At 50.2% G+C, this 17,951-nt stretch overlaps 1 protein-coding gene across 2 annotated transcripts in view; it reads left to right on the top strand.

The window, feature by feature from the left end:
• Nucleotides 1–3,921: 3,921 nt before the first annotated feature.
• The window catches only part of calb2a (calbindin 2a), a 204,343-nt gene continuing 190,313 nt past the window's right edge, over nt 3,922–17,951 (top strand). For both annotated transcript variants that reach the window (XM_043707368.2, XM_087996099.1), the window contains exons 1-2: nt 3,922–4,029; nt 4,583–4,659. In XM_043707368.2, coding sequence (XP_043563303.2) covers nt 3,939–4,029; nt 4,583–4,659 — 168 coding nt within the window. In that variant the 5' untranslated portion in view covers nt 3,922–3,938. The remainder of the gene's footprint in view (nt 4,030–4,582; nt 4,660–17,951) is intronic.

Below are 17,951 nucleotides of genomic sequence, written 5' to 3'. Positions count from 1 at the left end.
TCTTCTGCCCAACGGTAGAGTGTGGAAGAGAGGAAAACTGGGATGGGAGGGGGCTTTGGTTATGTTGGAGGACTTCCTGAGACAATGGGAAGTGTAGATGGAGTCAATGGATGGAAGGTTGGTTTGTGTGATGGACTGGGCTGTGTTCACAACCCCCTTTGTAGCTTCTTGGGATCTTGGGAAGAAAAGTTGCCAAGCCATGCTATGTGCATGCAGGTAGAATGCTTCCTACGGTGCACTGATAAAAATTAGGAAGAGTCATAGAGTCATAGAGATGTACTGCACAGAAACAGACCGTTCGGTCCAACCCGTCCATGCCAAGCAGATATCCCAACCCAATCTAGTCCCACCTGTCAGCACCCGGTCCATATCCCTCCAAACCTTTCCTATTCATATACCCATCCAAATGCCTCTTAAATGTTGCAATTGTACCAGCCTCCACCACATCCTCTGGTAACTCATTCCATACACGTACCACCCTCTGTGTGAAAACGTTGCCCCTTAGGTCTCTTTTATATCTTTCCCCTCTCACCCTAAACCTATGCCCTCTAGTTCTGGACTCTTTACCCTATCCATGCCCCTCATGATTTTATAAACCTCTGTAAGGTCACCCCTCAGCCTCCGACGCTGCAGGCCTTGTGGACGTGCTGAATTTCCTTAGCCTTCTGAGGAAGTAGAGGTATTGCTGTGCTGAATGGCTGAACATTACAGCTGCCTCCCAAACGTGTGCAGGGCTCATACCAGTTATAGCCAACCTGCATATCTTAAAGGTGAGCGGAGTTCTGGTAGTGACAGGTAATGAGCCGGCTTCAAGCCCCAGGATGGAGCGGCTGACCAGAGGAGAGCATGTTCACAGATGTCTCAGTGCAGAAGGTAGATAGGAGGATCCAGGAGGTCTTCCAAATACAAACAGTGCAGAGCCAATAGGGCCTCGTTACCATGGCAACAGCCCAATGCCAAGGAACTGACTGCAAGGTATTCAATCACATCACTCGGACTGTGGAGATAGTGAACATTTCATCAAATACCAGAGCCTATCAAAGCGAACTCTAATCTCACGCACTTACTCCATCAACGCGCCTCCTTCACTCGTATATCAACAGCCTCTGATGAGCACCAGTCCAACCCCTGTGTTGATGTGCTTCCCTCACTGGCAGCCCTTCAGCACAACAGGGTGTCTCGCACTCACAGCCTGCGCGCACACTGGGAAGCTATTCAACTGGGGCAGTCACCTCGCCCAAACACATCTCAACATGCTCAAATTGTACGGTGTGGTGGCTAATAACAGGTAGTGGAGTCCCAGGGTGAGGAGACAGGCAGCAACAGCAGGTAAATGGTTAGGGGATAGAGGGGTCAGGCAGCAGCTGCAGTACCTGGTGGACACAGGTGGAACAGACATCGCGGCGTGCGATGTAACCCATCGAAAATCTGTCCCGTGCAATCTGTCCCAGCCCACCCTCTCACACTTCACTTCATCTGCTCTGACTTAGCGCCCGTACATGGTACATCAGGCTCCCGGTGGCCAGTCCATCAGTCCCAACCCTATCCAGGAACTGGCACTTGGGCAGCCCGAGGTGTGAAACAGGATCCCTCGAGGAAGAACAGAATGAGGAAGGAAAAGCACTACCCTACCCCCTCCCCTCCGTGAGAGTGGCAGCCATTTGATGACTGTGTGAGCTGACGTGGGGGGGCGGGGGTGGCAAGGTGGAGGTTAATGCCACGTCTTCACAGTTCAGGGTAGTTTGAGGTGACCCCATGAGATGATCTGCATTTCCCCTCCCACTGACAGCCTTTAACCTGCCATACTGCAACCAAGAGGGAGGAACTATACAGGAGCGTTCAGAGACGTGAATAAACCCAATGCATGGAACACAACGGGCCTTGCAATGCCCTGGTCATCTATTCCATGGCATTCCTTGTGCCAGCCTGCCTCTCAACACATGAGTGTCAATGGTGTGTGCCGTTAGGTTGTGAAGGGAGTCAGCAGCCAGCTGCAAAGGGTATGGTCTCTGTTGGCATGGTGGCGGGCAGTCAGGACAGCTGCCAGGAAAGCAGGCACCCACCAGCATGATTCACTTGGGCTTGGCAGCGCGGTGAGGGACAAAGTTCTCCAGACCCAGAGCCCTGCTCCATTAGAGATGGGGGTGGCTGCAAAAGCTGCGGTCTTGCAATGGATGGGGCACCCTGCATTATGGGCAATCCTACTAACCATGATGACAACTCTGCCTGTGCAGAGGGAAGCTAAATGGAGACCCTCCACATGGGTCTCTCTCACCTCCTGGACGCGGGAATGAAGGAAAAGCTGTGCGATATATGCCTCCTCACCCTTTCCATGCGCAACCTCTATCCTGTCCATTGGCAGTGCCATCCTCCCCTTCACACTACAGTGGGCCTGACTCCCCTGAGGTTCTGTGAGGTGACCACATTCTGCGGCGCACTGTAAGCTGCCCAACAGGCACAGCTTCACAGTAGGAGCTGAGTGAACAGCCACCTGGAGGCCCTGGGTATGTGGGTGCTCCTGTCCAGCTCCCTCCCTCTGTGAACAACACACCCGATTTGTTCCCTCAGCTCGACTTCCTTCCGATGCTGCAGTCAGTGAGCTCAGCTGTCGTGGCAAATTGGAATAAATGGTGCGCTCCAGAGTTTGGCAAAGCCAACCGTGGCCACAGGGCTCCCTGTGAATAATTCCTGCAAACGTCCAACAAGCTCAGAGAGAGCCAGTGTACGACAACTATACAGTCATACGGCACAGAAACAGACCCTTTGCTCCAACCGTCTGTGCCAACCAGACATCCAAGCTGACCTAGTCCCATTTGCCAGCACTTGGCCCATATCCCTCCAAACCCTTCCTCTTCATATACCAATCCAGATGCCTTTTAAATGTTATAATTGGACCAGCCTCCACCACTTCCTCTGGTAGCTCATTCCATACACGTACCACCCTCTGCGTGAAAAAGTTATCCCTTAGGTCTCTCTTATATCTTTCCACTCTCACCCTAAACCTGTACTCTCCATATCTGGACTCCCCCACCTCTGGGAAGAGACCTATTCGTGCCCCTCATGATTTAATAAATTTCTATAAGGTCATACCCTCCCTCCTCCAGCCTCTTATTCTCCATGGGGGGGGGGGGGGTGCCCAGCCTATTCAGAAACATAACCAGAAATTGCTGGAAAATGTCAGCAAGTCTGGCAGCATGTGTCGAGAGAAATCAAGAGTTAACATATCCTTCTTCAGAAACAATTGCAACATTTAAGAGGCATTTGGATTGGTATATGAATAGGAAGGGTTTGGAGGGATACGGGCCAGGTGCTGGCAGATGGGACTAGATTGGGTTGGCATATCTGGTCAGCATGTACAGGTTGGACTGAAGGGTCTGTTTCCGTGCTGTACATCTCTGTGACTCTATAGCTGATGGGAGATGGCTACAGCCTCCCCTGATAACTCAAACCCTGGCAATCTTAAATGGATTGAAGGCACAAACTTTACTTCAAGTGTTTCTAAATGATGTCTCCAAGATATGATTGGGGGTCCCTCATTCCTGATGAAGGGCTTTTGCCCGAAAAGTCGACACTCCTGCTCCTCGGATGCCGCCTGACCTGCTGTGCTTTTCCAGCGGCCACTCTAATCTCCAGCATCTACCCTCCTCACTTTCGCCCTGATCAGTGGAGGAGCTCTGCAGCCTGGTCAGATTGCCCAGGCACAGCAGTCTGGAAGTGGAGGTGGTGGGGGGGGGGGGAACCTGGCTTCTCAAGAACCTGTTTGCAAGGCAAACCCCCTGGCTGGTGTTGCAGTGAACTACAAATCCCAGGCCGCCGGCGCTGAAGGCAGGGGCGGCCCCTGCAGGCCTGAGGAGGAACTGCGGCTCCGAGGAGATAAAAAGCCCGCGCCCAGCCGCCGCTCCTCAGCATTGCAAAGGGGGATCTTAACAGGAGCAGTGATGGCTAGTAAACAGCAACCACCTTACCTGAACCTGGCTGAACTCACCGCCTCTCAGTTCCTGGAAATCTGGAAGCATTATGATGCAGACGGTGAGCTCAATATGTATTTTCAATTTTTTTTTAAAAATGCATTTTAAATAAAAAAAACACTATTATTGAACAAACTTCATACCATCCAGTGTTTTTTTGCATAATTTACGATCCGCTCCTCAACCCAATTGTTGTTTTTCACAGGTTAGTTGCAATTTTATCAGTTGCAATTTTCTTCTGTTGCCTGGGATTTGGAGCTTATAGCCAAAAGAAACCTCGAGCCAACAGATTTCTGTTGCTTTCCTTTATATATTAAAAATACACGAGCTAAAACTTTGCAGTGATGGATTGCCTTGCTCGAGTTGTTAGAGGGGGAGGATAGAGAATTATCTTTCAGGCTGGGGACAGGCTGCACCGAAATATTTCAGGATGAGACTGGCTCTTGAGTTGCATGGCCCATTTCAACAAGTTCCTGGCCATGAATGTTAGACACATGCCCCTGCGCCAGAGAGGGAGGTTTGCCCTTGTTCAAACCCTTAGCAGTCAGTCACCTTGTTTCAGCCAGGGATGGGTCTGAGGGACAGCCGGCTAACCGTGTCTCTTTCTGCTGCAGGGAATGGTTACATTGAAGGGAAAGAGCTGGAGAACTTCATTCGGGAGCTGCAGCGAGTGAGGAGAGGCAGCGGTGTGGTGAGTACATGTTCCTGAGTGCCTCCCCGCTGCTGCTGCTGCTGCTGTTAAAGGGGATACCTGCTGCCTAATGTCAGACCGAGTCCGCAGTTTGTTTGGGGGTTTCTGGCGGAGTGAGGGACTGACATCACACCCGGGGAGACAGGGGTAAGGGACCCCAGAGAGAGATTTGACGCAGGCTCGGCACAGAGTGGAGAGGATGGCGCAAGAGCTGAGAGGCAGAGATTAGCCAGAGACAGAGACAGAGAGACAGTGTCAGATAGTGTCAGAGTATCGTGTGAGAGTGTCAGAGATTCATGTGAGAGTGTCAGAGATTCGTGAGAGAGTGTCAGAGATTCGTGAGAGAGTGTGTCAGAGGTTCGTGAGAGAGTGTGTCAGAGGTTTGTAAGAGAGTGTCAGAGGTTTGTGAGAGTGTATCAGAGGTTTGTGAGAGTGTCAGAAATTCGTGTGAGAGTGTCAGAGGTTTGTGAGAGTGTGTCAGAGGTTTGTGAGAGTGTGTCAGAGGTTTGTGAGAGAGTGTCAGAGGTTTGTGAGAGTGTCAGAAATTCGTGTGAGAGTGTCAGAGGTTTGTGAGAGTGTGTCAGAGGTTTGTGAGAGTGTGTCAGAGGTTTGTGAGAGTGTGTCAGAGGTTTGTGAGAGAGTGTCAGAGGTTTGTGAGAGTGTCAGAAATTCGTGTGAGTGTATCAGAGGTTTGTGAGAGTGTGTCAGATTTGTGAGAGAGTGTGTCAGAGGTTTGTGAGAGTGTCAGAGATTTGTGTGAGAGTGTGTCAGAGGTTTGTGAGAGTGCGTGTCAGAGGTTTGTGAGAGTGCGTGTCAGAGGTTTGTGAGGGAGTGTGTCAGAGGTTTGTGAGGGAGTGTGTCAGAGGTTTGTGAGAGTGTGTCAGATTTGTGAGAGAGTGTGTCAGAGGTTTGTGTGTGTGTCAGAGGTTTGTGTGTGTGTCAGAGGTTTGTGTGAGAGAATGAGTGTCAGAGATTAGAGAGAGAGAAAGAGAGAGAGAGACAGTGACAGAGATTAGAAAAAGTGAGAGAGACAGTGACTGTGACAGAGATTAGAGAGAGAAAGAGAGAGTGTCAGCGATTAGAGAGAGAGACAGTGACCGTGACAGAGATTAGAGAGACAGATAGAGACAGTGATTAGGCAGGTGAGACAGAGATGAAGTTGCAGAGAGAGAGAGAGAATTAACACACGGACACAGAAAAAAAGACAGCAAGAGAAACAGTGATGAGCAACAGTGCGAGCACCACCTGAGTGACCAGCCGGTGAGAGGGGGACCCAGATAGATTGAGAAAGACAGTGACAAAAACACGCAGAGATAGATACACCACAGGTAAAGCCAGCAGAGAGGGAGGGATAGAGAAACAGAGAGAGACAAACACATTCAGTCTGGTTCAAATGTGAGAAGGTAAGGTGCTGGTGGGGGGGGGGGGGTGGTGCAGTATCTACAGTGACATAGTGAGGGACAGAGAAACAGGAACAAGGCAAATTGGAAAAAAAGAAGAAACCGGCAGACAGTGAGAAAACAGCTAGAAAGTGACAGAGGGTCGAAAGAAAGAGAGAAATCGAGTGAGAGAGAGATATTGGGCACTGGGAAGTGGGTGTCTGGGTGAGAAACAGAGAGAGAGATCCTGGCATACTGCTGACTAGATTGTTAGATAGAGATTGAGGCCGACAGGTAAGATGGATAGTCTCCGAGAAAGATAGAATATTAGCCAGATGGAGAAAAGAGCGAGATAAATAATGACCTCCGTTCACCTTCTCCTGAATGCTATTAGATTGATGTGGAAGAATCGTGTCCTGACAGCAGATATTAATAAGAATCTGAGGTAAAAATAAAGGATACTTGGAGATACAAAATCAGGAAATTGACAGCAGGTTTGTCGGTGTGTGACGGGAATGATTAATTAATGTTTCAGATCCCCCTGACTGTCTCCAGCTCAGCCCTGTTGTTTAGTGAGGGTGGGGCGGGGGTGGGACAGTGAAGCTTCTAGATCCTCCACACTTTGAATGAATGAATGAAAAAAGAGAATAACAGACAGAGAGCGAGAGAGAGACAGAGAGCGAGAGAGAGACAGAGAGCGAGAGAGAGACAGAGAGCGAGAGAGAGACAGAGAGCGAGAGAGAGACAGAGAGCGAGAGAGAGACAGAGAGCGAGAGAGAGACAGAGAGCGAGAGAGAGACAGAGAGCGAGAGAGAGACAGAGAGACAGACCGAGACAGACCGAGACAGACCGAGACAGACAGGCTGGAGATAGGAAGGGAGAGGATGGGTGAGAGAGACAGGGAGAGGCAACATAGCAGACAATGTCAGCACCACCCGCACCCGAACTGATTGGAACCAACTCTATCCCCCAGCCCACCCTCCCTGCTCATCCAGGATGAACTCACTCATTCTGCAGGCTTGGCTTAACTATGTCCTTGCTGATGGTTGGCCTACAGCTCACTGGGACCTCTCCAAAGTTATTCTGCAGGTTCCCCCAGAGCCACATTGGTAAATAAACAGCAGGAAGTCTCATTGCCTGTTCTCTGACTGGACAATGGAAAGGACTCACCAATTAGTGTCCTGGGGGGGGGGTGCCAGGTGGAAAGTGGGACGGGGAGGGGGTAGGATGTTCACTCACAAACTGTATTGGGCTCTTAGTCGAGGGGAGGGGGAGTGAGGGGGTGGGGTGGAAAGATAAAAAATGAGAGTGTGTGTCGAGGTACCAAGGCGCACAGAGCGGTTAATATAGTGACTCCCCTGACAAATACTGAGTGGGGCTATGATTGAGGCCTGAAGGTTGGGACAGTGCATCAAGACCAAGGGCCGGAAGTCAGCTCCTGTTTCATCTCGGGGTGTCAGGCAGGAATTTCTCAGATGCTGGCCTGGGTTTTTGTTTGTTCTTTTCTCCTCCTGCCCTAAGAGATGTGGTTGGGATAGGGTGGAGGAGGAAGTGTAGATTCTGAAATAGAGGTGCTGTAATTTGCCAACGAAGGGTATACCTGGACAGGAATTGTGTGGGACTGACTGACTGGATCAAAATCATTACTGTTTCTGTGTGTCCATATTCCAATACCAGAAATATGGTGTTGATTATATTTGTATTATTTGTCATGTGGTTAGTACTGCTGCCTCACAGCGCCAGGGACCCGGGTTCGATTCCAGCCTCGGGCAACTGACTGTGTGGAGTTTGCACATTCTCCCCGTGTCTGCGTGGGTTTTCTCCGGGTGCTCCGGTTTCCTCCCACGGTCCAAAGATGCGCAGGTTAGGTGAATTGGCCATGCTAAATTGCCCATAGGGTTCAGGGGTGTGTAAGTTAGGTCAGGGGTAAATATAGGATTATAAGGTAGGGGATTGGGTCTGGTTGGGTTATTCTTCAGAGGGTTGGTGTGGACTTATTGGACCGAAGGGCCTATTTCTACACTGCAGGGATTCAATGCCACCAACTCTGCCCCGGCCCTTGGCAAATGTTTGAGGTTGGCCCTGAGCTGCTGAAGGTTTGGTCTCATGTTTCAGACTGAGTGGAATATCCGACCCCATGGTTACACCATCAGCAGAACTGCTCAGTCCTACCCCTTTGAAACATTACCCAGTGACTTCCCCCCCGTTCCCATCTCCTGTGCTGCGTTTATGTCTCGGTTATTGGCAGACGTGGCTGTTCCAACACAACCCTGGCCATCTCTCCCTGGCATCCAAAACATTTTGGCTCCTGCGTACGTCCCCCTTTCCACTATCATCCCCGTGCTCGCTGGCCTACGAGCGACATTTTGATTTCATTATAATTCATTTGTGTTTTCAAATCCCTCCTAGGCCTCAGCCTTCCCTGTCTCCTCCAGTCGTACAACCCTCCAAGATATCTGTGCTCTTCCAATCAGGCCTCTGGGGAACCAGTATTGTGGGAGCTGCTTAGGACCCAGAGCTTTGGGGTTCACTCCCTCACGTACCCCGCCTCTCTACCCCCCTCTCTCTCTCTCCTACTTTAAAGACACTCCTTAAAATCTACCATCCATCAAAGCTTTTGATCATCTGCTTCTCAAATGTGGAATTCAACCCCCACCTCCCCAACCCCCCCCCCCCCCACCCCTCCTGTGAGGTGCCTTGGATTGTTTTACTACTTTAAAGGTGCTAGGTAAACACAAGCCTTTGTTGTTGTAAAGGCTGGGTCTGTTCGGGACAGACGTGAGGAATAAACCCTTTGCAGAATGGATGACTGTCAGGATACTGAATGAGCATCAGCACCTAATGCCTTTCACCACGTCCCTTGAGAGTCACTTAACACTGCGATGTACTTAGGGGTTGCTCAGGCATGTAATCTGCAGTGTTCTTATAAAGTCTGACTCCCTGCAAGGGTGGCATGTGAAAAAGGGAAGGCTTTTTGATGCTGTCTGCTTTTGAGTTTGTGGCAAGAGGATGGAGGGAGGTGGGGCTGCCGTTCGAGTGGTTTTAGATTAGATTAGGTACCCTGCAGTGTTTTTATTTCCTGAGAGTCTGTCGCTGGTTTTAACCGCCGTGTGAGAGGATGGGACATAGGCACCAGGCTGCCTCTGTCACTGACGGGCTGACGAGGAACCAGAGGTGGTCAAACAGTCAATACAGTGGGTCTCAGTGAGGGGCTGGAGCTCTGACTGACCAGGGGCCCAGTGAGTTCTCCAAGAGCTAGGAAGCAATAAGCGGGGTGGGAGGGGCGGGGGGGGGGGAAGACAGAGGGACCGAGGCTTGAGTTGGAGCCTTGTGCAGTGACTAAGGAAAATAGAAAGGGCTGTTTCGACCAGATCTTGGAGTACCAGGTTCACCACACCTTGGAAAGGATATATAAGCATTGGGGAAAGGCAGCCGCTTTGGTAGTTATGTTAAATGATCATCCTCGGAAGCCTCTCTAGTTGTTGAATCAACTGTGTGTGCCCCAGGTTAGCGAGAGTGAAAACACTGAAGAACACAGGAAAAAAAAGCAGTATCTCTACACCCTTTTGAGTGACATTATCCAAATTACAATATGATTTCATATAAATATAAGAAACAGGCATCCGTTCTAAATCACGTTGTTAGCGTCTCCTTCACCCACTCAAGAATCGACGAATCTTAATTTAACTTGGCGCTGTTTTGCCCCCTTCCGTACCAGTGCCTGTCACCACCCCGTCTCTCCATCCCATGTGACTCCAGGGCCTTTCCGATGTTGTTCCTGTTAATGGTAGTTCGGTTTGTCTAAGGGTCATCTCCGGATTGCTGCTGGCTGGCCTCTAGTGTCTGTGGGTTGGCACCTGCCACCGCAAAGTAACTAGTTAATGTGGCTTTCTGGCACAGCAGCACCAGGTTCACCAGAGCGAGACCAGTGTTCCGGAGAGGAGATTAAAGCTATTTCAGAGGGAAGATTTCCTTAGATGGAAGATGGGGGAAGGTGAAATTTATTCCTGTTTCAACAAAAAAACCCAGGGGATGCTGTGACTCAATTAATCCTTTTAAAACAGGGGTCAATGGATTTTTTTTTATCAAGGGTGCTAAAGGCTCTGGAATTGAGGCAGGCGAATACAGATCAGTCATGATCATAGTACATCGTTTTAGTGAGCTGGTGAATAATCTATCCCAGGTCCTCATTTCTTAGCAATCTTCAAAGTTGATCCAAAGCTGAAAGGTAAACAATTTCCTTTGAAATTAAACTGTTTCAGGTTTCCCACATCCCTTGACTGCGAACATTCTCCCTTTCTAACACAAAATCGCAGAGGTGCTAACGTCTTATCCGATCGAACACTGGGGAGACAGAAGCTGTGATTTCAGTCCTCACCGACCTCACTGCCAGCACTCACTGCACGTTCAGGGTGAACCGGCTGGTATGGCATTGAGGCGTTTGAATATTCCAATATCCCATTCAATACTGCTGTCTCCTTAATATTGCCTGGCTCCACTCCTACACCGCTCCCAGCACTGCTCAAACCCTTACCCACACCATTAACCTTCCCCAGAACCTCTCCCTCCTTCCTCCATCCATTGCCATTTTGAAAAATCTTTCTGAAAACTCAACTTACTGATGAAGCATTCAGTCAGATCTCCTCATCATCCTTTCCTTGCTGGTGAAGGATCCACAGAGGGGGTTTTTCTACAATGTTGTCTCTAACTGAATGAAATTTATTGTTCTGCATTGTAGATCTTTTCATTCAACCACTAGCAAACTAAACAGACATGGGTCTGAGAGTAAAGAGGAGTGTATTATTGAATGGGGTGTCAAAACATGTCTAATTTTATCCATTTTCCAACTGGATGGTTAATTAATCTCCTCTCCTGTGTACCTGAGCTTCAGAACCATTCAAGAGAATCATAGAAATCCCTACAGTGTGGAAACAGGCCCTTCGGCCCAACAAGTCCACACCAACCATCCACAGAGTATCCCACCCAGACCCATTCCCCTGCATTTACCCCTGACTAATGCACCTAATCTACACATCCTTGAACACTATGGGTAATTTAGCACGGCCAATCCACTAACCTGCACATCTTGGATTGTGGGCAGAAACCCACGCAGACACGGGGAGAACATGCAAAACCCACACAGTCAGTCACCCGAGGCTGGAATCGAACCCGGGTCCCTGGCGCGGTGAGGCAGCAGTGCTAACCACTGAGCGACTATGTTTCAGGTTACTGTGAGCAGGATGGAGTGTTGTGTAAGAGTCATGGAGATCGACAGTATTGAAACAGGCCCTTCAGCCCATCACATCCACGTTAGTCAATTTTCCAGGGTGTGAAGGGTCGTTACACAATATTACCTCCAGTCCTCATTCCTCAGCTTATCCGTGGTCATTATTCACGGGTGACAGCGGATTCTTATATTTGTGGCGTGCCCCTTTGGAGATACAGGGGGTATCCCTACTGGAAGGATCGGCAATGAGGGCTCCCAAAAAATGAGGTGAGGATCAGCTGTAAGCTGGCAGGAGATCACCCTGGAATCAACCCAGAGGCACATTGAGCCCCAGGGTCAGAATCAAACTGATCTCACCACCCAGATTAAACTGGTCCCCTGCAAAGGCCCAATGTTAGAAATTAAACTACAGCTCCCCAAAAGACCACGATCAAAATCATAACGCCCCCCCCAAGCTGCCATAGAAACAGATGTGCACCAAAAATCAGATGAAACTCACAGATCCTGTCTCTCCCCACTTCCTCACCCATTAAAGTGACCTCATTTAAAATCAAAATGGCTAGACGAGGCCCTTCCCAAAATGGAAGATCAGACTGAAACTAGCCCTCACTTCCTCCATCACTCACATCTTGGTAGACTTGGTCGTCCCCAGTTACATTTGGATGTCACTGATAGGAAACTGAGGTGAAATACCCTCATTCTGGCCTTGGTTCAAACATGGGCCAAACAGCTGAATTCTAAAGGTCAGGTGGAAGTGACAGCCCTTCACACCAAAGGCTGAGTGGGGCATCCAGCAACCACAGGCAAAACCTGAATCAATGGCTATCGGGGTAAACTCTCCGCTGGTTGGAGTTATAACCTGGTACATAGGGAGATGGTCAGTGATTGTTGGGGGTCAGCCATCTCAGCTCCAGGACATCTCTGTCACAGGTTTATCAGGGTTATGTCCCCCACATTCCTGATAAAGGGCTTAAGCCCGAAACGTCGACTCCTCGGATGCCGCCTGACCTGCTGTGCTTTGCCAGCACCCCACTCTCGACTCTGATCTCCAGCATCTGCAGTGCTCACTTTCTCCTAGTGACCCAGGCCCATCCATCTTCAGCTGCTTTATCAATGAGCTTCCCTCCATCATAAGGTCAGAAGTGGGGATGTTCGCTGATGGTTGCACAGTGTTCAACACCATTTGTGAGTCCTCAGATACTGAAGCAGTCCGTGCTCAAATGCAGCAAGATCTGGACAATATCCAGGCTTGGGCTGACAAGTGGCAAGTAACATTTGTGCCACACAAATGCCAGACTATGATCATCTCCATATCAAATCGTCCGATCACCACCCCTTAACATTCAAAGATGTTACCATCAACATCCGGGGGGGTGAGGGTGGGGTTACCATTGAGCAGAAACTGAACTGGATCAGCCAAATACTTAGTGGCTACGAGACCAGGTCAGGGGCTGCATGGTGGCTCAGTGGTTAGCACTGCTGCCTCACAGCGCCAGGAACCGGGGTTCAATTCCAGCCTCGGGTGACTGTCTGTGTGGAGTTTGCGCATTCTCCCCGTGTCTGTGTGGGTTTCCTCCAGGTGCTCCGGTTTCCTCCCACAGTCTAAAGATGTGCAGGTCAGGTGAATTAGTGATGCTAAATTGTCCATAGCGTTCAGGGATGTGTAGATTAGGTGCATTAGTCAGGGGTAAATATAGGGTAGGGGAATGGGTCTGGGTGGGTTACTCTTCGGAGGGTCGGTGTGAACTTGTTGGGCCGAAGGGCTTGTGTCCACACTGTAGGTTTTCTACTTAGGGATACTGCAGCGAGTAACTCATCTCCTGACTCCCCAGAGCCTGTCCAACATTTCCAAGGCCCAAGTCAGGATTGTGATGGAATACACTCCATGTGCCCAGACGGGTACAGCTCCAACGACACTCAAGAAGCTCCTCACCACTGAGGACAATTAATTGGCACCTTCACCATTCATCCAACACCCAGTAACAGCAAGGTGGAGCATGTATAAGGTCACCAAGGCTCCTTAGACAGCACCTTCTATCTCAAAGGACAGATGTATTGGACCATCACAGTTCCTCTCCAAGCCACTCACCATCCTGACTTGGAAATATATCCCTGTTCCTTCAGTGCCAGTGGGCCGAGATCCTGGAATTCCCTCCCTCAGGGAATTGTAATTGTCTCAACACCTCAAAGGCTACAGGCACCTCACCATCATCTTGTGCAGAGTAATCCAGAATTGGATAGGAAATGGTGGCCTGACCAAGGACACTGTACATCCCAAGAATGATTTTTTTTACAAACCTGAAGTGCCCTTAAAAGCGAGGGTGAAGACCCCAGATTTGGATTGACAGTTCCTGTCCCAGTAGTAAAGAACTCTGGCCTCCTTCACTCAAACTGTCCTCTGAGAGAGAGTCAAGCAGCCCGTTAGTAACTGGGTCACCCATCTCACCACCTTCCTATATCGTTCCTCATCTCCCATACCACGGGGTAACAGGCAGCACAGGATAGCAGGGCTCTCACCTCCGTGAGGGCTCTTGGAGAAAGCTGGGCTCTAACCATCCCCCACTCCCCCCCATGTCCCTCCGAGATTCCTGAGAGCTGGAGTAAGGAGCCCCTTTCCTACTTCCTTCCTGCTCCCCCTTCCTCTCCTCTCCGCTCCTCAACCCTCTCCTTCCCCTACTCCTTCCTCACCCTCCCCTTCTCCCTCCCCCTACACTCCTCCTTTCTCCTCCGCCATTCTCCACATCCCTCCTCCCACTTCCCTTCCAGTACTGTCCCTCCTCTTCCTACCTCCCCCTCCTCCAAACCCTTTCCCTGCCTCTCCCCCTCCATCTCGCCCTCCTCCATTCCCCCTCCCTCATCCCTCCTTCGTGTTCCCCCTCCTCTCCCCTTCAACCTCCTTACCGCCCCCCCACCCTGATTCTTCACCTGACAAAGGGGCAGCACTCTGAAAGTTTGTGATTTCAAAATAGACCTGTTGGACTCGAACCTGGTGTCATGTGACTTGTGACTTCAGCTAGAAAGAAGTGAAGGAACCCCATTAAAGGGGGAGGGTGCTGCTGGATCGATGTCAGTCAATGATTGTGACAAACAATTCACCAAAATACAGCAGGAAAAGTGTTTCCGGGAACATCCCCGGGACACCCGCACCAATCAACCCCACCACCCTATGACCCAACATTTCAACTCCCCCTCCCACTCTGCCAAGGACATATAGGTCCGGGGCCTCCACCATCGCTGCTCCCTCACCACCTGACGCCTGGAGGAAGAACGCCTCACCTTCCGCCTCGGAACACTTCAACCCCAGGACTTCACCAGTTTCCTCATTTCCCCTTCCCCCCACCTTACCCCAGTTCCAACCTGCCAGCTTAGCACCGTCTCCATGACCTGTCCTACCTGCCTACCTCCCTACCACCTATCACTCCACCCTGTCTGACCTATCACCTCCATCCCCCACCCCCATTCACCCATTGTAATCTTCGCTACCTTTCCCCACCCTCCCCTCCATCCCCACCCCCATTCACCCATTGTAATCTTCGCTACCTTCCCCCACCCTCCCCTCCATCCCCACCCCCATTCACCCATTGTACTCTTCGCTACCTTCCCCCACCCTCCCTTCCATCCCCACCCCCATTCACCCATTGTAATCTTCGCTACCTTCCCCCACCCTCCCTTCCATCCCCACCCCCATTCACCCATTGTACTTTTCGCTACCTTCCCCCACCCTCCCCTCCATCCCCACCCCCATTCACCCATTGTAATCTTCGCTACCTTCCCCCACCCTCCCCTCTGACCTATCACCTCCATCCCCACCCCCATTAACCCATTGTTGACTACCTTCTCCCCAGCCCCACCCCCTTCCCATTTATCTCTCCACCCCGGGAGGCTTCCTGCCTCTATTCCCGATGAAGGGCTTTTGCCTGAAACGTCGATTTTCCTGCTCCTCGGATGCTGCCCGACCTGCTGTGCTTTGCCAGCACCCCACTCTGATCTAAACTCTGATCTCCAGCATCTGCAGTCCTCACTTTTGCCTAATTCACCAAAATACCCCAGGCCGATGCCTTTAGCACGTAAAGGTTTGTGACTGACAGAATGATGTACGTGGAAGGGAAGCATAAAGCGAATGTGAAGTGTTGGATGGACCCTGTTGCTCCTCAGGCCTGCACTCTGTGGTTTCTGGTAGTGGCCAAAAATTGCACCTCTTCAGAGCGAAGGTTAGAAGGCGAAATGGTCATCAACCCAAGAGGAAATACTTGGCAAATGCAATATAGTGTGGATAAATGTGAGGTTTGGTAGCAAAAAAAGAGGAAGGCAGATTATTGTCTGAACGGTGGCAGTTTAGGAAGAGGTGAGGTGCAACAAGACCTGGGTGTCATGGTGGAACAGTTGCTAAAGATTGGCATGAAGGCGCAGTAGGTAGTGAGGACAGCTAATGGCATAGTGAGAGAATTAGAGTATCAGAGCAAGGATGTCTTGCTGCAGTTATACAGGGCCTTGGTGAGGCCACAGCTTGAGTATTGTGTTCAGTTGTGGGCTCCTACTTGTTAGATTCCCTACAGTGTGGAAACAGGCCCTTTGGCCCAACCAGTCCACACCGACCCTCCGAAGAGCAACCCACCCAGACCCATTCCCCTACATTTACCCCTTCACCTAACACTATGGGCAATTTAACATGGCCAATTCACCTAACCTGAACATCCTTGGATTGTGGGAGGAAACCGGAGCACCCGGAGGAAAGGCACGCAGACACAGGGAGAACCTGCAAACTCCACACAGAGAGTCGCCCGAGGCTGGAATCGAATCTGGGGGCCTGGTGCTGTGAGGCAGCAGTGCTAACCACTGAGCCACTGTGTCTGAGGAAGGACATTTTTGCTATTGAGGGAGTCCAGCGAAGGTTCACCAACCTGATTCCCGGGATGGCAGGGCTAACATATGAGGAAAGGCTGGATCGACTGGGTTTGTATCTGCTGGAATTTAGAAGAATGAGAGAGATCTGATAGAAACATATAAAATCCTGATGGGAGTGGATGCGGGAGGAATGTTCCCCATGCTGAGGAAATCCGTAACTCGGGGTCAGAGTCTAAGAATAATGGGTAGGCCATTTAGGACCAAGAGGATGAAGAATTCCTTCACCCAGAGAGCTGTGAATCTGTGGGATTCTCTCGCACAGGTCGCTGTGGGGGCTAATTTGTTAGAAATATTCATGAGAGAGCTGGACGCGGCCCTTGGGACTAAAGGGATCAAGGGGTGTGGAGAAAAGCAGGAGTGGGACACTGAGATTGCCTGATCGGCCATGATCATATCGGATGGTGGTGCAGCCTCAAACGGTCGAATGGCCTACTCCTGCACCTGTTTCCTACGTTTCTATGTTCATAAATAGAGCTGAGAAACCAACGCAATGGAAGGACTGAAGATCTTCAATAGCAGAGAGCAGGTGTTAAAGTAAAAACGCTCCGCTAAAGAAAGTCCATATCTGAGACCAGTAACTCTAAACGCCCCAGAAGAGATTGTGGTGGTTCCCTTGGCCATTCAGCCGAGCAGTGTTGAGTGTCTTCCTGCCGAAGACTACCTTGCAGTGGACGGAGGTGTGTGAGACCGACTCGGCATTGGCCAAGGAAAATCCCAGCTGCCCTCCGATCCAGGCGGAAAGGCAAGACGGAAGAAGGGAGTCACTGTGAAAATGGCAACTTGTGCCGATTGAATGAGCAGCCTGGTGTGCGAGTGTAAAAGGTACGGAAAACCGACAGTGTGCACGGACGCCTCGATAAAGCTTCAAAGCGATCTCGCTCTCAATCCCATGGCAACTGATGAAGGCATTTTGCCACACAGTGCCAAAGTAAACTTTCAGAGAATCCCCATCAATGTGGAAACAGGCCCTTCGGCCCAGTAAGTCCATACCGACTCTCTGAAGAGTATCCCACCCAGACCTATTCCTGCTGTCATGTGAAGTATGGTAACTGGAAGGTGAAGCTAGGGATGGCAGCAGTTTTCAGTTTACACTGTGGATGCCACTTGAGAGGGAGGGAGAGAGAGAGAGAGAGAGAGAGAGAGAGGGAGAGCTGCATGTGCTGTTTGGTGGTTGTACTGTTCCAGAGACAGCAGAAGGTAGACCAAGGGCGTGGACTGACAGTGAAGGATCATCGCCTGTGTGTGTGCGTGTGTGTGTGAAAGAGTGTGTTTTGAGAGTGTGTGTGTGAATGTGTTTTGAGAGTGTGTGTGTGAATGTGTTTTGAGAGTGTGTGTGTGTGTGTGTGTGAGAATGTGTTTTGAGTGTGTGTGTGAGAAAGTGTTTTGAGTGTGTGTGTGAATGTGTTTTGTGAGTGTGTGTATGTGAAATAGTGTGTTTTGAGTGTGTGTGTGAAAAAGTGTGTTTTCTGAGTTTGTGTGAGTGTGTGAAAGAGTATGTTTTCTGATTGTGTGTGTGAAAGTGTGTTTTCTGAGTGTGTGTGTGTGTGAAAGTGTGTTTTGTCTGTGTGTGTGTGAAAGTGTGTTTTGTCTGTGAGTGTGTGTGGGTGTGTTTTGTCTGTGTGTGTGTGGGTGTGTTTTGTCTGTGAGTGTGTGTGAAAGTGTGTGAGTGGGTGTGTGAAAGAGTTTGTTTTGAGAGTGTGTGGAAAAAGTGTGTTTTCTGAGTTTGTGTGAGTGTGTGAAAGTGTTTTCTGTGTGTGTGTGTGAAAGAGTGTGTGTTGAGT

Source organism: Chiloscyllium plagiosum, unplaced genomic scaffold, assembly GCF_037043375.1.
Source record: "Chiloscyllium plagiosum isolate Xiang-an unplaced genomic scaffold, Cpla_swu_hap1 HiC_scaffold_17, whole genome shotgun sequence".
Taxonomy (NCBI): domain Eukaryota; kingdom Metazoa; phylum Chordata; class Chondrichthyes; order Orectolobiformes; family Hemiscylliidae; genus Chiloscyllium; species Chiloscyllium plagiosum.
The sequence above is the reverse complement of the archived record's forward strand: the minus strand, read 5'-3'. Positions and strand labels throughout refer to the sequence as shown.